Source organism: Carassius auratus, chromosome 38 (genome assembly GCF_003368295.1).
Source record: "Carassius auratus strain Wakin chromosome 38, ASM336829v1, whole genome shotgun sequence".
Taxonomy (NCBI): Eukaryota; Metazoa; Chordata; class Actinopteri; order Cypriniformes; family Cyprinidae; genus Carassius; species Carassius auratus.
Genome location: NC_039280.1, coordinates 4,706,455 through 4,732,444, shown reverse-complemented (window position 1 = coordinate 4,732,444; position 25,990 = coordinate 4,706,455). Strand labels below are relative to the sequence as shown.

General features: G+C 36.1%; 1 protein-coding gene and 1 long non-coding RNA gene across 5 annotated transcripts in view; both read right to left on the bottom strand.

Annotated features, from left to right (window-relative positions):
• Positions 1-6,547: 6,547 nt before the first annotated feature.
• Positions 6,548-14,275, bottom strand: LOC113056761 (uncharacterized). The gene is made up of 3 exons (XR_003277751.1): positions 14,210-14,275; positions 13,961-14,051; positions 6,548-6,605 (listed from the first exon to the last, which is right to left on the bottom strand). It is a non-coding gene; the product is annotated as an uncharacterized LOC113056761 (long non-coding RNA).
• Positions 14,276-19,544: 5,269 nt separating this feature from the next.
• The window catches only part of jag2a (jagged canonical Notch ligand 2a), a 41,802-nt gene continuing 35,356 nt past the window's right edge, over positions 19,545-25,990 (bottom strand). For all 4 annotated transcript variants that reach the window (XM_026223562.1, XM_026223564.1, XM_026223563.1 and 1 more), the window contains 5 exons: positions 25,634-25,749; positions 25,157-25,411; positions 24,906-25,037; positions 23,127-23,280; positions 19,545-22,667 (listed from right to left, as the gene is read on the bottom strand). In XM_026223562.1, coding sequence (XP_026079347.1) covers positions 22,201-22,667; positions 23,127-23,280; positions 24,906-25,037; positions 25,157-25,411; positions 25,634-25,749 — 1,124 coding nt within the window. In that variant the 3' untranslated portion in view covers positions 19,545-22,200. The remainder of the gene's footprint in view (positions 22,668-23,126; positions 23,281-24,905; positions 25,038-25,156; positions 25,412-25,633; positions 25,750-25,990) is intronic.

The window sequence follows — 25,990 nt, the reverse complement described above, 5'->3', positions numbered from 1 at the left end:
TGCGCGTCTAAATGTCCCACCCCTCACCTCAGCGGCATGTGCTCTGGTTGTTTAGACCTCCGGATGTCATGTGACCCATTCTGTTTACACCACCATGCTTGCAGGCAGGGACAGCCGGGTGTGAATATGAAAATGAGTGTTGCCAGCATGAGTTTCAAGGCAATAGCGTTCACTGCGCACTTTAATTCAGAAGACATAGACCTGTACATAGCAAAACTTAGATAACAGATCCCTATAATACCCCCAAGGTGCTTTTAACGTACATATCAATAAAGGAATGATAGACTTCCTGACCTGCAGTATTCTGATATCTACAATACTTCATCAACTTTATCTTGTCCTACTCTGGAGACTAAAAGCCTACAAAAGCCTGGAGGGGTACAAAATAAATCTGCTATGTCATCACTGAAAGGGTCAACTGTGTTGTTAGCTAACATAATCGACCCCAGCTGTCATTGTAAATGGCCAGTACTGTGGGTAAAGTAGACATCATAAATGTCATGAAATCTTAACCCGTTTAATCCCAAATTTTATTTTGGTTTGCAAATTGTATTGCAGTGAACCGTTTTAGTCATCTATCGGGATCCTTAGGAAAATTCAAAAATTATTTCCCCTTTTCTTCATGGGACAATCGCGTATATTGAAAAATTATATATTTTTAATTAAAGATAACTTATAAATTTAATATGGACAGCTTTTGGTGCTTGACATTTTTATTGGTCATTTTTTGTGTTTTACGAATAATTTAGGCTACAAGGTTAAGAAGCCATCAGTTAAATAAATGTAAAGTGTTTTTTCTCTACTTTGAAATATTGAAAAAGGGTTTCCCTTACTGATCATGTCTCAGATTGATTGCATGCTTCCTTGCGAGGCTGGAAACATGTTAACGTTAATGACATTGTTTGTATTTGCTAAAACTGATTTACTGAAGTCAAACCACCGACGGAATCGCCATTAGCCCGAGGCATTAGTCACGTACAGGACACATAAATTAATCCAGGATGTCCCAGGCTAATACGTGAAGGTTGGTCAACCCTAGCTTACCTCACCTGTTCTGACTTCCTGGCACACATAGCAGATGTCCACCATGTTGAAATAGTATGGTTTGTAAGGTCTAAATAATCTGGTTTTAATTATTGTCCGACCACTGTCAATACCAATGCTGCAGCCTCTCTAGCGCTCTCCGATTGGCCTGCCAAAATGGTTTAGATTGTGTGACATCAACCTCTGGAGCTCTATTGTAAACAACAATGTTGTTACTATCATTTGTAAGTTTGAGTCTGATTGAGAAGCAGAGGATATTATTGAAGAGGGTCGTGCAGAACCTGTGCAAGCAAGCTTTTTAATATTTTTTGGTTGTTGTTGTCCCATACTTTTAGATATGCTGTTATTTGTAAATGTTACTGCTAATGTTAGCTTTTAATATATGGTTTTATCCCGATTAAAGCTTTGATACAGAATGGCATCTGTATGTTTAATGCTTTTCATAGCTATGTGAAAATAAGTGTATAATTCGAACAGTTCATTGTTTGAGCTGAATGAAAGAGAAGGAGAGAGAGAGAAAGAGAGCCAAAATGTGCGCAAAGCAGGGGGGCACGAGGAACAGTGTGAAGAACCGCTGCTTTGGAAGATTGATTTTGAAACTTGTGAATCCATTAGAATTGTTCGATTCATATGTGAATAGATTTTTACTTGCACCTCTAGTTTTCTCTTCCTCTTTTCTAAAGCAGCACAGCATGGCCTCACCCCCTTTGCTGCTTTTTCCAGAGGGTGGCATTTATCTGGGTTTGTTACGTCACAAACCCGGGAAGTAACTTCTTGTAGTCCCTACCAGCTGTTTTTGTAGGCATTAAACTGACAGAAAGACAATATCTCCATTTGCATTGAACTTTCAGCTTTGTAACTTTGCATATATTGTTTAGGTTCAAACAGCAACATTACACACTAATGTTAAAAATAGTGGAATTGCAATAAACCACCCCTTAACAGAGTGCAGACAGGTACGAACATGCACAGACTGAAGAGCTCCCAGAGAGAGATGCATGGATTCACACTTTGACTCTAATCTCTGTTCCCCATGCAGGGATATTTTATATTCATATAAATTGTACAGAATATCGACTCTGATCGGTCACCTGCAGGATTTTTTTTCCTGGTACTCCATTTTATGGGTGCTTTTAGTGTAAGTGCATGCATGTGTGTGTGCTTGTGTGATCTGAAAAGAAGGGCATGTCCTGGCTTGCTGGTTGACCTAGGTCAGAAATCTCAAGGAATGCGTGTAACACGAAGCGGATATGTCTTTTTGATTCATTGGAAACCATTGCTTATTAAAGCAGAAACTTTATTCAACAGAGCATTTAAGACAAGCAAAGCTGATTGGTGAAAACAAATGGAGTGATGTTGCAGAGACCATACCCCTTACTATCTGCACTCTGCATTTTGTTCCAATGTCATTGAAACATAATTAAATAATTGTAATAATGTAAAAAAATTAAATTTGATTTCGAAATACCCATAAAATACAGAATCAGTTACAGGATTGTTAATAACATATTTTAAATGGATCATTTGAACCATATAGCTAAAAAAAAAAATGAGAGGGTCAATGGCATCAGTATTAAGTGAAAAAAAGTCACACTGAAAAAGTCACTCACTGAAAAAAAAAAAGTTGAAAGAAACCAAATGTAATCTAAAATAAATTAAAGTAATTAAAATTTAAGTCAATTATTCTGATTATTCTATAAATCACTGAATCAAACTAAATAAATCATTTAAATCAACAAAAATATTTTTTATGGGTTAAATCTGGTAGAAATAGGAAGGTTTTTATGACTGTGGAACAATAAATACATAGGGCCATGACTGTGGTGACATTGATAATCTAAAACCTTATTCTGGGGTGTAGAATTAACTGTGTGTGAGTGTTGTGAGTCTTTAGGTTGTAACATGTTCTCTCAGATAACTTATGTACAGAACAATTGCTAAACAGACATATCTTAGATATGCTGTACAAGTGTTTTTATAGTGATTTGAAGTGACTGGATGTGTGTCATTTTCATGGTCACGGCCATGACAGAAAATCACTATGAAAAAGTGACGAGCAACTGCTGAAAACAGCTGTTGAAACACACACACACACACACACACACACACACACACACACACACACACACACACACACACACACACACACACACTGAGGGATAAACAGGCAAACCTTAGTCAAAGAAAGGATGTGTGTGTGTGTACATGAGCCAATTAGAGAGAGAAAGAAATAGCGGGGGTTGTGTAGGCCTCTTTTTATGATCAACTTTGACCCTTTCTCAGACAAGCAGCAGAACCCTAAAATAATAGACAGCAGAGACAGACAGAGATAATTACACCTTTACTGATTACTACTGTACCAATTCAGTGGATACTGAAAGCTCCACAGTGTGTGTGTGTGTTCAACATGTTCTAGTTACACTGGAGTTTTAAATGGATCCAACTTTCTTTCTTTTTTTTAAAATCTTCAAACATTTACAAAACATTAAAAAAAATGCAGCCTTATTCATTCATACAGAGATTTATACAGAAGTCACTGTATTTACTGACAAGTGGATTCAAAACATTATAGTTACTTAGGTGTAGACTTTGCTACAACTTCATTGTGAGATAATCTATGCTACTAATAATTGCAAATAAATGTTCCAATCTGTGTGATCTTTAGTTCTACGTCACCAGGACCTTTCACTGTTTCTGTCTCTACCCGTGTTATTTTACTATTATTCATATAATATATATAAGTATTATTGATGTTTTGAGATTAGTCTTTTCTAATATCAGCTTTTCATTTTAGGTAGCTTTTGTGATTTTTATTCGTTACTTTTAATGGTTTTAGTTTTTTATTAATAATAACGACACTCTTGTCTGTGTTTATGTGCTACAGGACAGATTCTCCAGACTGTCCATTTATTAGTGGTGGGGATTTTTCAATGACTCTTTCCACAGGTTATATAGTCATGTCTGTATATGGCTACAAGCGTCTGTTTTTGTAAGGGAGTCATTGAATCTTTACTCCACGAATTTGTTTAACAACAATGCTTCTCAAATGAAATTATACATCCATGCTGTATATTAAGGCTGCCACGACCATAGAGACCACATACTGTTGTCATTATACGTACTGCATTAATAAAAAGTCTGTACATATTTTTTGTCAATTCAAATTAAATATAAAACAAATTACATTTCAATATAATACTTTAAAATATTCTTTAAATTATAAATGTACTAGCATTTTTGCTCCCTGACCATGAGGGATGGAGACATTTATGACGAAGTCATGTGCGCTTAATGCTGAGAAAAGGTGTTCCATTTAAAGCAGTGCTGCATGTATGACAAAGTAAAGTAAAACGAGAGCGATTGGAAAGTAGTAATAATTTTTAATTTCTCTCTCGGCACTTTGATGTCATACACTGATTGTTCTGTGCAGCACTGATCTCGTACAAGCCTAAAGACTCTAGCCTTGAAGCTTCAGAAAGACTGGTCTAGGAAGGACGTATCCTCACTTGGATGCTTACTTCAGTTTATCAGTAAACCACTGAATTATTCACTTTACAATTCAAGTCAAGTCACCTTTATTTATGTAGCACTTTTAACAATACAGATTGCAACAAAGCAACTGAACAGCATTAAACAGGAAAACAGTGTGTCAATAATACAAAAAGGAAGTTCATCATTTAATTCAGTGATGTCATCATCCAGCTCAGATCAGTTTAATTGTATCTGTGCAATCAAGTCAACGAAATTGCAAGAAATTAAGTGTGCCCAACTAAGCAAGCCAGAGGCGATAGCGGCAAAACTCCATCGGTGACAGAATGGAGAAAAAAGAAGGTGGATCTTTGATTTAGATTTATACTGACAGAGTGTGTCTGCCTCCCAAACAATGATAGGTTATTCCAGAGTTTGCGAGCTAAATAGGAAAAGGATCTACCGCCCGCAGTTGATTTTGATATTCTAGGTATTATCAAATTGCCAGAGTTTTGAGAACACAGCGGACGTGGAGGACTATAATACTGAAATACTGAGTTCCTAAACCATTCAGGGCTTTATAAGTAATAAAGCAAGATTTTAAAATCTATACAATGTTTGATAGGGAGCCAGTACAGTGTTGACACACTGATTCGTTCAAGAAGAAAACACCATTGTCTACAATAATGTATTGGTTGAAGACACGCAGCAGTCAGTTTTGCAATAGCTTCGTTTGGAGCTATTTTTGTTGACTGGTCGAAAAGAAACTGGAAATATGATGTCTGTAATGTAAGTAACACAATGTTAACGTAATTATGCAGTGTTCTTGTCTTATTTGAAAATGTAACAACTAGAATGTAACAACTCTCTGCCCATCATCAGCTGTAGTGAAAACTAAACATGTCGGCTATGTTAGAGGTGTTCTGCAAGAGTATAACATGTCAGCGCAGAAGATGTTTGACTATGTACTTATAGTTTACTGTGGGCAATTTTAGCTAAATAGCAACAACCGATAGATGGTACTGCTACATCCTCTTTTCTAGCGCTGCCTTCTGTTTTCCCGTTTTCCCCAACTTTGACCAGTGAGTAACAATGTCTGAAAAATATTACTGACCAGGCTATGGGCAGGGAGACAATATAAAATGACAATATAAAATGTAACACCAAATGGCAAAAGTTCAGAGTGTGTGTCACAGTCTTTCATTGATGTCCCAGCAACTGTCACCTGCCTTTCTAGATTTATCCAATAGACTAGTTTTGAATGAAGCATCATCACAGCTGCTTTGCAGATGTGTCCTAGATTCAAACTGATATTTAAAGGGGTCTGAAGAAGCCCTCCATCATATTGAATGGATTTGAAATGAGAATGCATAGCACTTTAAAAGACTCCAGGTGTTTGGTGCTTGGGTCAGTCTCAAAGCAAACCATCCCGCAACTGCTGATGTGAAAAAGCTTAATGCTGTCGTTTTTGGAGTGGCAAGATTTACAGTGAGTGGGAATTGCCAGGAATGTTATGACAATACACGGATTATGATTTGACATAATATTTATTTATGTGATTTGATTCATAAAGTCACGCCAGACCCATTTACTAGTACTCAAGCATGCAAAAGCAGTACAACATATTTAATCTGAATGTTGATTAGGCATGACAGATCCCTTTTACTAAAAAACTAAAATGAACAGTAAAGGATGCCCAATGTAAGCCTTCCAGCCCACTACACATTTCTACTATTGCAAATAAACCATAGGTCCCCAAGCACCATGTTCTCAAGTTGCATTTTCTGGGCTGTAAAAATGATAGAATCAGTGCATTCTTTGATAAGATTGCAAGTGCTGATTTGAAAACACTGGCAGTGAAATTCTGAGAGACATCAATATCATGTTGAAGAGACATTTTGATGTTCGGCTCTTTGCCAAAGAGTGCATTAGTTTGAAGAGATGTTCCTTGCCTTGCCTATAGCAAAAAGAGAAAAAATAGATAAATCTGAAAACAATGTATTGTAAGGTCCAGATTTATGTTATTCAGTACTAACCTCACTGTTGCTTTCAAGAGCATGAGTTTAAGGTTTATATGTTTGGCTGATTATGCTCTGTGGGTTACAGGCAAACGAGATAAACAACTGCAGATTGCATTACATATTTTAATAAGCAACACTCAGTGTAAGGCTATTTTTTTCTCCTAGTTACATCACCATTCAAAAGGTTTGGGGAGATTTATTTTATTTTATTTATTTATTTTATATCACTTGTGCTTACTATAAGGCTGCATTTATTTAAGCAAAATCTGTAAAAACAGTTATTAGTTGCATTCATCCTTAATGATAAAGTATTAATTTGTTTTAAAAAGGGTATTTTCCCCACACAGCTACAGAAAGAATAAATGTGTAAATTAACTTATGCAAATACATTTTTCAGTATTATTTTTCATTTCATCTGTATTTATACATTTTTTTCTTAAGTGAATAAACTTTTGTCTCTGTCTTTTTCCTTTTTAAATGCAATCACAACCACCATTCATTCACTTTCTCTCGCTTATACACAAATCTGCGAAGTGTGACAGTGTGACACTTGCCGGATCACTCTAATGACATTTCAATGAAAGCGGATCCTGCTCATTAAAGAAAATGTCTGGTGAAGGGGAACATTGGGTAGATGTCAGGCAGTGGCCAAAACTTACTGATAAAGGTAAATAAAATAAAGGTAATTTATTTACAACAATGTAATAATGTAAAAATATGTAATGTAATGTAATTAAGAAGTATATTAATTGATGACAACAATAAAACCGGACGCTGTCATTACTAGCTGTGTTACCAATATATTTACAAGCTTCACAAGTTTCAAATAACTATTAGGCCATCATTAAAAATATTCGACTTTTGACGCACATCTTGGTCCTCCGCTCGACCAGGAACTCTGTGTAATCATTATATTTGTTCAATAGTCTTGGTGGCATACATTTTCAACGGAAATATAATTTTTCTATTGATAAAATTCTCTTGAAATTAGCTGACTTCCACAAACAAGCCCTTCTAACTTGGATATTGATCTATAAACATAACTTTAGTCCACATAGATACTTTATTTGGAATAACAAAGAAATCCTTTAAAAAAAGAAGTCTCTGTTTTGTCGGCCATGGTTTGATAGAGGAATTCTGTTGGTAGGACAGTTATTGAACAAAGATGTTTGCTCATGTCATATTCAGAATTTCTTCAGAACTTTAACTTCCCAATGACACTAAAATAATACGCAGTTGTATTTGATGCAATCCCTACAGGCTCACCTCAAATTCTAAAACACATATCATTCACAGATATTAGTGCTGAATTTAATATAATTTTTATTGGAGATACAGACATTACAAAGAAAGAATACACAAATAAATATATTAGAAATCAAATTTCGTGCTCTGTTCCACCTGCTGCAACGTTTTTTTGGTATTCAACCATGGGTGATTTAAATTGGGAAAAAGCTAATACTAGTGTTTGTAAATAATGTATTAATAATAAAATAAAAGAAGTTTTATTAAAAATTTTACATCAAATTTATCCTGTTAAAGATAAGCAAAGAAGATTTAAAATAACCATAGAGGAGTCTTGTGACAATCAAATAAGGAGACTATTTTTCATTTATTTTATCACTGTATGTACACATTTATTCATTTAGTTGACACTTTTTTCCAAAGCAACTTTCAATTGCTATATATATATATTATCAGAGGTTGCACCCCTCTGGAGCAACTAGGGGCTAAGTGTCTTGCTCAGGGACACATTGGTGTCTCACAGTGGATTCAAACCCCGGTCTCTCACACCAAAGACATGTGTCTTATCACCACCCCTTTACAAACCAGTAGTTTTGTGATTATGAATTCTTCACAAAATTTTGGTCTGATTTGGAAGAATTCATAATCACAAAACTGAATGTAAACATCAGAAACAATATTTTTGATGTAATGTTATACTTTGATTTATGTGGTTTGTCCAAAAATTTTATTTTTGTTATTCAACTTTTATTAACTTCGGAAAATACCATATTCACAAATATAAATGGTCTAATTCACAACCTTGATTTAAAGGGGGGGGGGATGCTCGTTTTCACTCAATATCCTGTTAATCTTGAGTACCTATAGAGTAGTACAGCATCCTTCATAACTCCAAAAAGTCTTTAGTTTTATTATATTCATAAGAGAAATATAGTCTGTACAGATTTTTCCTGGAAAAACACGACCGGCTGGAGGCGTGACATATGGGCAGAGCTAAAGAATCACGAGCGCCAGTAGGCTTTTGCGTTGAGTGCGTTTGGAAGCTGTGACTTTACCGTGAGGAAAAAAACATCCAAAACAAACCATGGCTAACAGTCAGATTCAGCGTATATTTATGATCCAGAATCAGATCCAGAGGCTGAAATTTAACAAGAGCAGCATCAGCAACGACGTCTCTATGTGGTATGTACTGAAACTGTATATATTTGTTTAGCGGTTTTGGAAAATGACTAAGTTCCACTTTGTCGTCTTTTTTTTTTTTTTTTTAAGCTGTACATGTGGAAAGTGCAGTTTGATGACAACGTCACATGTTGTTTACTTGATGTGCTTGTGCGCTGATAGCTAGGTTAACAACACAACAATATCTGAAGCAGTTTTACTCACCGCATGTGGTTCCAACACACGATTGTGACCCTTTTTCGTTGGGACTGCATTATCCTTAAGAAATAAACAATGTGCAAATCCGTCGTCAAACTGGGCCTTGTTTGTAAAACAAGCATCTTCGAAATGCAGGGAACAAACAAAAACACTTGCACAACTCTGTTGATGCTCTTTAAAAATAAACTCCATCCACTGGTCCCTTAATGCTGTTTTTTTTTTTTTTGGTAATCTGTGCAGGGTTGTCTTGCCCTGGCAACCAAAAACACACTTCTTTTGTGACATTTCGCGACGCTCTCGCTCTGATCAGTGAATGTCTGTTGTGCTCTCAGTGCTCTGCTCTACGGGAGCACGCGCTCTCCCGGCAGAAGTGCCCATATAAGGAAATTCCGCTCCATCTAACGTCACACAGAGCCATACTCGAAAAAAACTTTCCGAAACTTGTGATAAACCGGAAGGAGTATTTTTGGAACAGAAATACTCCTTCAAACGTACAACTTAATTTTTGAAACTTTGTCCATGTTTAGCATGGGAATCCAACTTTTTAACGGTGTAAATAACTCAGTATGCATGAAATAGCATTTCACCCCCCCCCCCCTTTAATGTATTTCATCTGGACTTTAAATCAATCCTTTCAAGTTGTGTGTGCGATCATGTCTGTCTATAGTTGACCATCAGCTCAACTCCGTGCTGAGTTAATGGTCTTGCCAACTCTTTCTTTCTTGGTGACTTTTGGTGAGTGCATTAGTTTATGACCTTGGCGGTGCAGGCCAAACATTCTCAAGTGTGTTGAAAATGCATTGTCCATGACCTCATAACTTTTTGCTGCATCCTCTTTTTACTCATTTGCTTAGTACGGGCACATATAGCATGTAGCAATATTGCGTGTACTATTTACATGGTGCTCCTTTTCTTTTTTTAGTTAGCTTAATTTTGATTGGATGGTGAAATGCAGAGTTGTAATACGTAACACACAAATGAGGAGTGGCAACATTTAAGATGCAACAGTCGGTGTGTCACTACATTAATGTCACAGTGGCCCAGCATTAGTGGTCACTTTAATGGGTCAGCTCCCTTTGAACTAATCGGTGTCCTCTGAGGATCCCTCTCAGGTGACGCATTCTGCAGTAATAATGCACGCTGCAGTGTGTATTTATCTATGTGTGTTGGATGGCTTATTTTAGGACTGGCTCCATTACCAAGGCTGGGAAAAGTCTGCGTCTCATTGAGGGAGACAGTAGTCTGCCACACCCATTAACACACACACACACACACACACACACACAATCCCAGGCTACACCCCACCGCCTAGGGCCAGTTCCCAGACTCTGCCAGTTTGTTTCCATCTTACAGAAGCTGGTTAATGACAGACCCTAATAAAGACATGACTGACTGAAGACTAACAATAAATCAATAAACCACCATAATACTCTCATCTGATATGCAATATAACACGCCTCACACACACTTCCATGACTCCCAGGGTAAACACTTGGGTAAATGATGACATCATTGAAGTGAATCTAGTATCGAGAGAGAGAGAGAGAGAGAGAGAGAGAGAGAGAGAGAGAGAGATTTATACAATTTTGATTTAATTTTAATACATTCAAAATGGGTTCATTGTAATGTACAGATGTAGAACTTTACCCTTAAGTCTGTATGTAAATATCTAACGGTCATATATTTGCAGGTTAAAACAATATTATATACTGTATATAATATTATTTACATTTTATTTATATACTATTATCAACATTTAAAATGAACTTTGATTTGTAAAATGGAAAATGCATGGGAGTGTGTTTGCCAGTGGATGAATTGGCTTTAAATGAATAGAATTTGATTTTGATGATCACGTTTTTTAATCACAATGCTCAACAGGTACAGGCACATACAATCACATGAACCACTTTTTTTCCCAGAACAATATTTTCCATATAGTGGCCAATCAGATTGACTGATGAGGTGTTATTGCACATCTCTTTTAAGTCTTTCCCATGTAATATTTTTTACAGTTTTTTCCCCCCAAAGGTGTTTAGGTAAATTGAGTGGGTGGAGCACGTCAGATCTCAAAAAGCAAGCTTTTAGAGTGAAACTAGTCACTGACACATGAATTTGACTAAAGCTCAGGCAATGCCACAGTTTTTGCAGCATTTTAAATTTTTGTGTCTGTGTAATAAAAAAATTTCTGTAATGGCAGGTAATGTAACTTTGCACCTTCATGTTAGTGATTTAGTGAGGTTAGTGAGTTACCTTTGAAGAAACACACATGCATATGTTCAGTGGTAAGAAGTGGAACAGCTGAGGAATGACTGAACTCATCTGAGAGCAACAGCTGCAACTTAACTATTGCCAGCGATATGAGAGAACAGATATATAGACACAGACGCTTAAATTGTAACACTGTCAGGTTATAGATCGGCAGCATGCATGCAGGAGGCATTTATTTCCAAATACCTTTTCTTAATTTTAAATATCAGAACAGCATAGCTGCGGCTTCAAGGGTCATGGCTAGATTCCCAGTGTTGGTGGGGTTACTGTACACATAATATCAGATTTCAGTTTCACAGGGACATGCTACCACAGATCCATGGGTATGCGCTGTAGGTGCATATGTCCATACAGAGGAAATTGACAAAGCTGCTAGTGTGTGATGGGAGGCACCGTTTATTACAACTGGTCTGTCTCTCTTTTGGTGAATTCTGCTTAAATGCATGATCAAAGTGCACTTTGTATCTATGAGAAACCACCCTACTGCATTCTCACTGATTCACACTTGGCACTAAAAGGACAGTAGCCTGGAGCATTCAGAAGTTCAATGCTTCTCACAATGGCAATTTAGATGCAGTGTAGTTTTCAGTGGGAAACTTGGCTTCAGAAGTTTTTTTGACATTGAACCTGCAGCCCACACAAAGTTACATGGATGCATTACAATGCATTCATCATTAACCATAAATATGTTCACATATAGACAAAAGGAAGGACAACAAGCAATCTTAACATTTGCTGTAACACAATACTTGTATTTGAAAAAGCACACACATTCATGGTTTGTTTATGTAAAGGAGTAATGATTCATTGATAGGTTGACAGTGGCAGCTGTCTGTATGACGACAGACAGCTGCGTTTGTAAAGACAGCTGAATGATCGCTCAAACACATGCATGTGCTCATAGACACACACACAGTTCTCTTTACGGTGTTTTGTTTACAAAAACAATGAACATGCACCTTATCATACAGGCTATTTGGTGGATGGGGATAGTGGTCACAAAAAAATTAATAAAAATAAAAACTTTTAAAAGTTCAGTTACCCAAATGGGTTTTCCTCCAGCAATTGTTTTACATGTTGGTTGTAAAGAAAAAATTTAAAAAAAACTTAAATTATGATAATTCTATCCTCTAAAATGTTAACATATGTTTGTAAACACTCTCAGGTGAACAAATTCTTGAAAGTTTTGTTTTATTGTGTTCACCTAAAGGGATACGAGTTCCTTTCTTTTGCTGAACACAAAAGAAGATCTTTTGAAGAATGCTGGTATCCAGACAGCTGATGGTATTGATTGACTTCCATTGTATTTCCCTCCATACTAAGGGAGATATTGGTTACTGTAAACGGTTTGGTTATCAACATTTTTCAAAATAGCTTTTATTTTTTTATTTTTTCCTAGTGTGCAGCTTGTGAACAAATTGTTCATGCACCAACCCACCCATCACTTACATGTCTGAAAACTGCAGTGAATCTTGCTACATTTAATAAACAATAGCTGTGCAAATGCAAGTACTGACACTAGCCTCTTCTCACTGGCTGATCTAATGTGTGTGTATTAAAATTTATTAAATAACATTTAAATAAAATGTATTGAGTTAGTTCAACATTATTGGTTTAAACAAACTTCTAGTTTTGCTATACATTGGAAAAATGTTTCTTATTTTAATGAAATTCAAAAAATGTGTTTACTTGTGTGCTGAGGGTACATTTTAATCTGAAGGGCATTTTCTATAAATATCACGAACCCTGAGCTTTTAACAACTACACATAATCATCAACTGTGAGTAACTTCTACACCAGTGGTCTTGAATCACACAGATTTAGACACTGATAGAGTGAAGATAGAGCGGTATGCTTAATCTGTTATGAATACAGCTTCAATTAAGAGCTGATCTTGGATCAGTTTTCCCCATTATCTAGCTAATCTACTCCATTACACATATGACAACTGTTCAGGCCTCATTTAGGAAGTGACCTTTGATGAAAATGACTTGTGTTTGAGACTCTGCTGTAGGTGTACCATCAGCACTATAGAAATTAAGAAGAAACAATTGAAGAAAGCGGACCAAAGATGGTAACAATGAATTTGCTTTTATGATCATTTTGTCCAGATTAATTTCATTGTGTACAATTCTAGGGTTCATTCAGAGAGTGCTATTAATTGCTATAAACTCAGTAATTATTTAAATGATCTGAATTGGTAGTGTAAAATTATGATTCTATATAGTGTCCACTTCCATTTCTACACACAAATTTAGCAGAATGGAGCTAAAAGTATTAGCTTTTGTGTTTAGCTTTTTGACCAATAGAGGAGGATCTATGTAAACATCACGGTTTCAGTCTACAAAGAATACAAACTTCAAAGCAGCATTTTGTAGTAGTAGTGTTGCGAAACAATATTTGACAATATTTTGAATTTATTATTTCTAATTTACTATTTATTAGAAATAGAATACAACATCATATCCGGTTGCGAAAAATTAGTTGCAGGCTCAGAAGAAATTTCACATTCTCAAAGTGAAAAGTGACCGCACCTTTAGTGAGACATGTAAACTTTGCAGCGGTGGGACGTCCTGGCGGAAGATTGAGACATGATGCCACATGAATGCCTAGATTTCCATTCTTCTGGAAAGAGAGACAAGCAAGTAAAAATGTGCGTGCGTGCATGAGTGTTGAATAGCAAACTGTTGAACTTTCTTTTCTGTTTCTGCATTACTGTAAGGATGGATCCACCCTTAAATGGAGAAAAAGAAAGGAAGAATTGCTTAACTCGTATTAATTACCTGGGATAGCATTGGATAGGAGATCTTAATCGCATCAGTAGAGAGGTGAACGCAACACCCTCTGTGTCAGGGCCTGGAATAACACAGGTCTTTTCTTGTCCCAACATCAAATGAAAATCACTCTAGCAGTTATTATTTTTTTTTATATAATTTTAATTCAGGGTGTGGTGTATGTGTGTGTGTGTGCGCACGCGTGTTAAATGCAATCCATGCCACTACATGATTTTTGTAAGCACAGATCAACTGAACACACACATGCTCAGATGCCTTTGTAAAGTTTAAGCTTGTGACTCAGCCTGACAAAACCTCTGTGATTTGAAAGATTTTATGGAGTACTTTATTATTCAGTTTTAACAGAATTTAAGATGCAGTATGTTTATATTTCAAGATGCGAGTATGCATCTTAGGTCTTGCTTTGGGCCACTTCAAATCTTATATTCTGATCTCTATGACGTGATAAAGTGCTGAAATATTCTAGAAACGTCAGTTGCGTCTTCTGTGATGGTCCTGGAGAATGCTTGATCTAGACCTGCACGGTTCTTCATATATGGCACGAGGTAAGAGGGCAGATCAAAACATGCCCAAGAATGCAGAGCAGGAATTTAATGATTAATCGGGGTAATAATACAATAACTGTCCATTCAGTTTCTCAGAAACTCACACCTGAAATGGCCAACTATTTGTGCTTGAGGCAAAGGTTGTTTTTTTAAGGGTTGCCATTTAACAATTATGCAGTATTTTCATTATTTGGTTTTGAAGTTTTTGGTTTTAGGAAGAGAGGAGTTTCGATTGGCAGCTGCGGTTGTTTTTTGCCAGCACTAGATGAATAATGTTCAGTTGAGAGCAAGAGGAATTCTGGGATGTGTTCAATGCCAGCATGGAGTCTCAAACCCGCAGAGCATCTTTAGCAGCTGTTTCTACAAATAATCAAGGTATTGAGACGAGTGAAACACAGGCTTTGACTCATCTTGAGTCTCCTACTGTACTTCATGGAAAACCAAGCATGGATCCCTCAGTGTTTCATATACTGGTCTGAATTAAAAAAAAAAAAAAAAAAAACCAACACTTCAATAGCCTCAACACGTTAATAAGAGTGTAAACCGTTCACTTACAAAGCTTTGCATTGACTGGAAATCTAATGTCAGGTCAAATAAGTTCGGGGGTTTTTTCTTAGAATTTCTCAATGCATTTATTAATTTTGCCATTTTTACTTTTGTAATGTTCAGAGTTTGTCTTTTTATCTGAAACTTATTTGCTCATTGTCAACATTTTGTTTGCCGTGTTTCAGCATGACTAGTATTTTTTAACTAATTAATGAATAAATTAAGCATTTCTATTACTATTTTATATTAAGTGCAGTAGTTAATTAGGATCCAGGAGAAAAAAAACAAACAAAAAAAACAGGATGAATTGTAACAAACAAATTAATTAATAAAATGAAATTAAAATGACTTGAAATCAGAACAAGATACCATGCAGTAAATGCCAAAAATGGAAATGATTTTAATATTTATAAAACCCTCAAATTTCTCAGCATACATTGCAGCATGAATATATTTTGTTAGTTATTGTTATGCTGACTTTAAATTTTTGTTATTTTGTCTTTATGTTTAGTTATTTGTTGTGTTGTGAAAAAAAAAATCTGCTTGGATGAAGGAAGCATCTTGATTTTAGTAAATGTACAAAATGAAAATGTGAGAAAGTGTTACTTAGACTCTAAAGACAATAGCTGAGAAAACTTAAAAACTTGAATGCATCAGGTTGCCATGTGTTTTTAATTCCTTTTTACATGTTAAATGTGCAATATTTCTTATGGACTTTTGTAGCATTTTCAGTTGACTCTATGAAAGCCTAACATGAATGTTCTCTCAACTACTTCAGTTGTATTGACTGTTGAAATTAATTTTGAGTACAGACAACTTAAGCAAGGGCATATTTTACAGCTTCTTACAAGGTTACGGTTTCGGTTTATTTTTTTCTCTCTCTCTCTGTCAGTCTCTCTCAGCTTATAAAACAGGAATGTGAGGTGTACCTCAAGTTTCAGGTACTGAAGACTGAGCTGCCAGATTCCTGTTGGCAACTTCCTCTGTTGGCAGAAAAAAATGTGTTCACCAAATTCTTTTCTTTATGTCTGTGCATGCAGCTCAGATTGTGAATCTGATACCACTGCTGACTCCGCAATAATCCTACAGCTTAGCATGGAGTCAACATTCAACAAATCAAAGCTTGTTCACTCATATACTCACACCAAAGTACCTACACATAAACCTACTACTATTGGCATTAGCAGTCAAGTTCACTTACCATCCCATCATTCAGTAAGCTTACCCCCACCTGCTCTCCCCGTGAAGTATACAGTACGGCAAAAAAAAAAATGCTCCTAAAATAGACACCTTTCCACTACCACAGACATGTTACAGGATAGAGTCATTTCAGTGCAGAGTTCAGACCAAGGGCACCAGGCCACCTAACAAGACCTGAGGGTGCAAAACCACAGACTTGGGCTCTTCAACTCAAGTGTCCTGCAGTACCGATCCGAATTTAACCCAACTGTCTGTAATTTTGTAATTGTAATTTTGTAATTTTGTCGGGTGTGTTTGGTTAGGACCAGATCTAAACCCAACAGAACACTGGACTTCCAAGATTGGAACTGAAAAGCCCTTGATGTAAAAGATTGAGTAGGTTAGAAATAAAAATAAGAGTGAAGTTCTTAAAGGGGTCCTGTTATGCTCCCCCCCCCCCCCTTTTCAACTTTAGATAGTGTGTAATGTTGTGGTTTAAGCAAAAAAAAAAAAAAAAGGATTAATTCGTAGAGGACATATTCTCTTTAACACACTATTGCTTATTTAAATAAAGTAATTCCTGTCCACAGATAACAAGAAGTCCTAGCATGTTGGTTAACATACACGGTTTATTATATCCCCCTGGTTCCAAAATGTCTTTATTTGTGCTTGCAATGTTCCTGCACAATATTATGGTTCGAATCTCTCAGCATTGCATATCTACAGCAATAAACAGCCAGTAGAAGCAACATAACAGAGAGAGAGAACTGGTGTTTAGCCGAACATATGGAAAGCCAAATGCAATGAAAGTGGGGCTAAACAGCACGATAATACAGAGCTTGCGCCGTGTTTTATCGCGTGGATCAATTGATTTAACGGTGCGACCGTGCTACCGAATGAATCGCATGCTACGACCAGTGCCAACTAATCTCACAACCACAGCAATGATCAATTTAAAAATACTTCATGTTCACACACAAATACAGTTACAATTCTAAGCACTTAAGTGACATGATATTTACAAAGGAGTTTGGAATTACTGTACACTTATTAAGGTAGATTTGAGGTGCATTACATTGAAAAATGAAAGTAGTTCACAGTGTCCTCTGCAACTCAGACGTTGGGGGGAAATGAAGACTCATGTTCAGTCTTAAACCTAAACAGAGCATCAGGATCACTTGCGAGATGTTACAACTGCTCGAGTGCGGAGAAAATGGTTAAGGCTGGAAGGGCGCTACTGGACATCAGTACAATTTATTTTTTTGTCACACTGTACATAAATCAATTTCTATTTTTTTCATTATTGTAAGGGTTAGGTTTAAGGTTACCCCAACATTAGACTTTAAACAAATAGGTAGAAAATTTCATTGTTCGTTTCTGGTCGGAGCTGTATCCCTTCTTGCCACAACCAGAGAAAATGGGGGGCAGTGTACAACCACTGAGGGCGGAAACTATAGCAATGCTGGGTTGTCAATCAATCCCCATGGCCAGGCCCCATGCAATGTGATGTCACACTGCATGATAATATCATACAGAATAAGACAAACTTGGTATAATGGGGATTAAAAGTGAGGATTCGGTGGATTTATATTATTGTATGGTGGTTGTGTTCACACACATTTATGTCTAAACACCATTTAAAAGTGGATTTTGCATAATAGGTGCCATTTAAAGGAAAATATACTGTAATATAAAACAGCTCTCCAATCTCCACTAAAAGGGCGAGTTTAATAACCCATGCGCAGTTTATTAAAAAATTATCTCAAACTACAAACAGATACTTTGCATGGCATGAACAGAGTTGAAAAGATTTGACTCACCAACAGCAGGTTACAACATCAATACTTGACCAAGAACAAAGGCAACATGAGGGCTATTTATATAAAACAATACAGGTCACGTGAGAAGAACCAACCAATGAGAGACAAGACACATGACTGAGACAACCAATGAGAACATGACACATGAACGAAAAAACCAATAGCAGGATAACATGAGGGCAAGGGAATCACATGATTAGACAGGGACCATGACTAAACTCCAAAATAAAAGACATGAAACACAACCCATTTTCCCCCTATACAGAACTAGCATCTTATTTCCATGACAAAATCATTTTTGGGTAAACTACATAATTCAAATGTTTTTCATTTATTTTTTTATTTTTATGTTTTTGAAAGAAAGCATCTTGTGCTCACCAGGACTACCAATTAACTTAATGAATGTACATTAAAAACTGTAATATTTTGAAATATTATTGAAATTTAAATTTTAACTTATATATATTTTAAATGGCAAAGCTGAATTTTCAGCAGTCATTGCAGTCTTTAGTGTTACATGGTTCTTCAGAAATTATTGTGAGGATTTCAAGAAACTTTTCAAGAAATATTGTCAATGTTGAAAACAGCTGTGATTATTTTATTTAGGACTACCAGTTTATTTAATAAATATACATTAAAAACTGTAGTATTTTGAAATATTATTGCAATTTAACTGTGGTCTTAATATATTGTAAAAGGTCATTTATTCCTGTGATGGCAAAGCTGTATTTTCAGCATCATTACTCCAGTCTTCAGTCACATTATTTTTCAGAAATCATTCTAATAAGCTGATTTGGTCCTCAAGAAACTTTTCAAGAATTATGATCAGTGTTAAAAAAAAAAAAAAAAACTTTACTGGTTGCTTGCCAATGCTTTACACCCTCATCCTCCAGAAATATCCGGTAATCCAAGGTGAATAGTTCTGAAAATATTTTTTTTATGTGGGTGTGTCTTTTTTTTCCCTTGTGAAATTAAAGCTCCGAGAGACCCAGGATGAGTTAGAGCAGGTTAATCTTTAAGAGAGATGATACACATTGTTACTCTGACTGAGTAAAAACAAAACCCCTGTTATCAGCCTCTACAACTCTATTAGAGGATTCTTCTCCAGCTCTGTGGATTTCACTGTCATGCATGACATCAGCAGCTGACCAATGAGGCATGAGCTTGTGTTTTGGAATGGAAAAGCTAAATGAAGACATCACATCTGCTACATATGAAATAAAAGTGTAAACCTCACAGGTACAAAAGTCTTTAATAAATACTTGGGAAAATCCAACAGATTTAACAAATGAAATGCCAGATTCAGTATGAGCATCAGTGCATGTAGAACTAATAACAGCCAGAAATGTGATGGACTTGTTTTTTCATGTTAGGGAAGTGTGTTTCAATTCCTTAATATAACAATAAAGAAACTTTCATTGAGGAGTGACATGATTCATAATGTAAACTCATCTGAATTACTGTCACATTTTGCATAATCCAGTCATTTATATATTCAACTGCATTATGTTTTTTCTGTGCACTAAAGACACCAAATGAAACACAACAATGAAAAACATCCCAAATTCCCCTTCATTCAGCCACAGCAACATGCACGGATTTAATTTTTCTGACTTTCCAAAAATCTTAATTGCATTTGATTTGACCCCAATCAAATATGGCAGAACAGCTCATGAATAAAGGAGGGGGAAATACCCCAGCCACCCCAGACAAAGGAGGATTTCTGATAACATAAATCTTTACTCATAGTGTTCTTTTGAAAAATGGTATTATAGTAATATAGTACCATTTTATAAATATATTCAACACAATACTCAGACTGAAGATACACTTAAGTGTTTCCTGTCTTTGACATGGGTCAATACACTGGTCCATTTATGGTTCATTTTGAATTGTAGCATAATAATACAAAGCAATGATGTTCTGAAAACATTAAGAATAATAATAAAAAAAAAACATCTTCCAAAGCCTTCCAACATCAAACTTAAAATGCAGACAGTCTGGGAGACTAATATAAACACATAATTATATCATGGCTGACAGTGGCATGAAAATGCAGGTGTTGGATTTTTCCAAGGAAACAAAGTGCCACTCAAACATGCAGCATATTTCTTTGAAGTCTTTGAGTCTTTCTCCAATGAAGTACTGTAGGTCTTCAGAAGAAGTCAGCGTTTTGATCAATGGCAAAACATTCTTTCAGCATGGTCAATGTGTCCAATCGTTAGTTGACATTGACTAGGAAAGTCATTAAAAGACAGATAATCTACATGAAGATAGATCATCTATTGTTTAAAGTAATTTTTATAGTCTCCACAGATAGACTACCAACCTGTGGACATTTTACATATTTATATATAAAAAATGTTCTTACCAACATAAATAAAAGGAATGACACTGTTGAAAAGGAGAGCGACTAAAGGAGAGAATTAGAAAAAGTAATAATTCTAAGAATGACAATGATAAAAAGGTGTCACATAACTTACTAAACTCGAATATACACAGCTGTCTTTTTTCCACTATTTACATATGTACATATGAATATTTTTCAATATAATGAACTATCTCTCAGTGATTAAACAATTAAAATCATTGTCACCTACTGTGTGACCAAAAACCAAGTGTTTTGCGACAACACAATAGTGCACTGACTGAAGTGGCCCTTGATTCTTTCCATCAAGACTGTTCTGTTTATATGGCTGTCACTTAAAAAAAAAACAAAAAAAAACTGACCAATAATTTCTAACCATCAAGAGCTGAGTGAGAGTTTATCAGTCTAAATACTCTTACTGTCTGAACTATGTGTACCAATACCCAAACAATATAAAACATAAAAGTAAACATTGTATACTTAACAGTTATGTTAGTTCACCGAAAAATGAAACTGTTTTACTCGTCACGTCATTCCAAATGTTGTTTTGTTCTCTTTTCTGTGTAACAAAAATGAATGAGGACGGAGGCGGTCAAGCTCTTTAAAAAGTCTTCTGATGTCATAAAACAGATTTGTGTGAAGGAAAAACTTCAGACATTATTGACTTAATGTCTTGTTATACACCCTTACTCTCCTTGTTGAGAGTGTTAGAGATTGAACAAATGATTCTTTTGAGTTGGAGCTTTTCAATGAATCATTTGATCCAGTTCAACTCTGAAAAACAGGTAAACAGCCCAACAAGAGGAGAGCTATTAGTGTATAATGATGTATATTTTGGTTTGTTCATCCCACAAAGCTATCACATGGCTCCAGATGACTTGGAATATAACATATCCATTTATATTTTATTTTATGGTGCTTTTGCACCACTTTCCAGCTCCAGTTCTTCCAACGCTCTTATGTAACTTTTGTTATACAGAAGAAAAAAGTCATATAGGTTTGGAATGACATGAGGGTGAGTAAATGATGACTGAATCTTCCTTTGGGCGAACTACTCATTTAAGTGTGTCAATACAAGAACCAACATATGTGTATTATTATGCAAAATGTATATAAAAGGTAAGCGCTATCGTGAAGGTTCAATGAGACAGTTGTGCATATATATCACTGGAAGATTTAACGGCTTCTAACACTTGACTTTGGGCAGGTCTGGACATAATCAAAAACACTTTAAAGCTGCCTATCGCTGATTCCTCCTTGGGGTCAAAGGTCGCGGCACAGTTCACAGACATATTCTCAAAGTTAAGCTTTGTGTAAAATGTCCTTCTTTTTAATGAAAAAGAGTGAAGTGTAAACAAAAGAAAAGGATTTTGGGAACCATTCTGTGAATGTCAGATCCCTGTTTCATTTGACTATCCAATGATGAAAAAAAGGATGACACCAAAACACCAATCACACAAGACCAAAAGTTTTCAGATCAGCAAAAAACACTTATATTTTTGTCCAGTTTGTCTGGTTCTTTCATACGTAATGATCTTTCATGTGCTCGCCTAATCTCTCGTTCACATTGTTCTTGCAGCGGTTGTCTTTGCTGCTGTAGTGTGTCCTGTTTGGCTGACTTTGGGCTGTAGTGGGAATAGTGTACACTGCATCCCCTTTAGTGAACGCAAGAGATGAGCACTTATGCAGAACAAGCCCTCTGTCGCTCTCTTCGTCTCCTTTTTCCTCCTCTTCCTCTCGCTCGGCTCCGTCTCCAACCCGATCCAGAGGGTAGAGCAGGTTCTTGTTCTCCTGCAGCGGGTCTGTGTTATCTTTGCGAGGTGTGCGAGTACTCAACAGTGTCCCGCGCTGGTTGTTGATGCTCTCCTCCATCTGCGTGTCCTCTCTTTGTCTCGCTTTCCTGCGTCTCCTGAACCACCACACGCAGACGATGAAACATGAGATCCATAATACCACAAACAGCACACACAGCAACGGAATGAGGTAACCTGAAGAAAGAGACAAAAAAATGACATTAAACATATTTACTACCATTCAGGTTTTTTTTTAAAGAAATTAGTACTTTATCAAAATAAATGGATCAAAAGTGACAGCAAAGACATACATAATGTTATAAACTGTTTTCAATATGATTAAACATGTTTCTTGAGCATCAAATCATCATATTACAATGATTTATGAAGGATCATGTGACACTGATGCATGGAGTAATGATGCTGAAAATTTAAAAGCTTTCATGGGAATAAATTACATTTTAATATATACTGAATCAGAAAACATCTTAACCACACAAAACTTGGAATTATTATTACTGTTATTATAATATATGCATTAAAAATTTTTTATAAACTCTAATTAAATTATAAATTAAATCATAATTATTTAAAAAAATATATTAAAATAATAGATTTATGTAATGATGTCTAAAAGAGATGCATCTGACTCACCGACTTGGGGACCTGGATCCTGAGTGTCAACTCTGACCTCTTTCAAAGCCAACAGCAACGTGCTGTTGTGAGGTTTGGACAGAACATCAATGATGGAGCGGACAACATCCTGTATCTGAGCTCGTCCATCAACAAACGTGTTTTGCTCATATGACTGTGGAGATCAAAACAGAGAGAATGAAAAAGACTCAAGTCCCAAGCCATCGTCCTGATGTTTACTTGCATTCACATAATTACACCACTTGTTAGGAAACTCCAAAACAACAACAACAGAGTCAATGTAATTCTGTTTGACAGTACACAATGGTAGAATATCTGTAACAGTAAAATAAAATTTTTACTCAAGTGCCAAATTAGTAGAGAAACACAATCTCACTAATGAAACCGCCAGACACAATAAAAAAAATTTACTTCCAGAAAAGGTTTAACCACAAAATAAAACATCTGATTATGTAGCAAGCAATTAGAAAAGTCCCTGTCCTGTTAATACTAATAACGGAAAATCTCATTTGAGTCTGGAAATAAAATTGTGATGTAATAATATTTCTTCTTATTCCCCTTTGATTTAATACGAACACATACTAAAATTGAAACTAAAAAGAGAAAGAAAAAGTACAGTCAGAAAAAAGGGAAGGAGGAATGATAGAGGCATAGTGGAATGACAGAGATAGAAAGACAGCGTAAAATAGAAGGAAAGGAATTTAGAGTGAAGAAGAAAAAAAGAATAGCAAGATCAGAAATGAAAGAAGTTAGACCTGACTGGGCAAGTTATTCACCTTTCCCTTAAATTTCATGGACAGCCACATGTAATTTGTCTGTGTTAATAGTCAAGGTACAACCATGGTGGAGTTCGTGGGGGACGTCCCAATGCTGAGCTTATAACATCAGCACAAAGCAAAGCCTTATGAGGGCTCACACCATAAAAGGTTACCACTCCTTTTCCGGAAAACTTTCAATGTTACAACATGAATCTTTTTAGCATTACAACATCACATAAAGAGTAGAACTAAGATTCTGGCTATTAAGGGCTTAAAATAGAGGGCCAGACCTTTCCCCAAGAGTCTGCATTACTACAGCAATGGAGTGAGTGAAGGAGATAAAAAAAAAGAAAGACGAGGAGGTCCAGAACATTGAGATGAGAGAACTGAAAGAAAATAAGTCACAAAAGAACTCACAAAAAGATCAGAAAACGAATCAAATTTTACAAGCTCTCTTTGGAAGCCGTTTGACTCTGATTCAAAGGGCTTTTTTTTAAAGAAGTGCAAACTGGAAGAAAGACAGGGAAATGTTTTAAAGGACAGACAAGATGGAAAGAAGGAAATAAACACTTCGAAGTGAAGGAAAACAGATGTGATGGTTTCAGGATAAAACAGGAAGAGCGTGTTACTGAATGAAAAAAAAATCTGCATTTTGATGCACACTGTTTTAAGCTGCCTTCAAGTTATGTTAGAGTAATTGCTTTTACGAGATAAGCACATATAAATGTCGCCACAGTTGTGTTTAGGAGCAGGAAACTTGGAAATTTCTTCAAGGCCCACTTTTTTAGTAAAAAGTTTGTATTTGTTGTTATTTGAAAACAGCTTCTAATAAATAAAGAACTGACAACTTGAGGTACAGTAACAAGAAACAGTTAAATCTTCATCATTAACCTTCTTTTATGTTCAGTCTTTTTAAAAGTGTTTTTACATAAGATCTGAGACCAAGCAGACAGGGACTGTTTACAGCAGATGAGGTAATTTTATAGGATTAACGACGGATGATTAAAGAGAGTGAGCTCACCATAGCAACCTTCACTGCATTTTGGCTGGAAGGTGATTGGTCGCAAAGAATGGAAAGGGTGTGGTCTTTGGCCAGAGTTCGTGTGATTGGCAGATAAGTTAGCTCTGAGCAGACTCCTTCAGCAGTAGTGCCCTGTTAAACAAACCCAACACATTTTGAATGGAAAAATCAAGTGTGTCTGAGATAAAGAGCTGTGTATATTTCATCTGACTTTCAGTACTTTTAGCATTTACCAAATGAAAAACTCTTACCTCCGGGACGCTGTCAGAGTCAAAAACAAGTGTAACATGAGCACAGTTATCATCTAGGTAGCCGTTGTTGGGTAAGCACCGAGTGTCGATGGGCTGTAGACCTTCACGAGGGGCGCATATACCCAGATGACTGCATGGTGGACGAAGGCAAGACAGGAAATGATGCTCTACACACTCCTGTCCTAGTAGACACAGGGGGCGCCGTGACTCACCAGAGTCTGATTGCAACAAGCAGGGCTGATGACCACAATGCACCTGTGGTCACAATAAAAAAAAATCTAAATGAAGTATCTATATCTACATAAAATAAAAATAAATAGAAATAAATATAAAAGAATAAATGATCAAATCAAATGATGTCCTTAATGCATTTTCACCTTTTTAACTCCACCTGACGATAACATTTTACACAGAATGCGACTGCAATTGGTATTTGTTTGGTACAGTAACACAGTGTGAGGTAGCTTTTTGACTCACTTTAGTGCACCTGATGTTTCCGTTCATGCACTGACAGCTGTTGCACCCATCCTCCCAGCGATCACCGTGAGTAGCCTGCACCCCGGAGCGATCGCATGCCTTTCCTACACCAATAACTACAGATGAAGAGAGATGGTGAGGAACACAGAGAAAGAAAGAGAGATCAGATCTTAAACATTATAGTAGTTTAAAGGTTTGGAGTAAGAAAAATTATTTTAATTAGTACTTCTATTCAACAGGGGTACATTAACATGATTAAAAGTGACAGTAAAGACAAAATATATTAAAATAGAAAAAAAGTTATTACAAATTTTACTGTCCTATTATAATATGCATCAAATAATAATTTTGCCATCC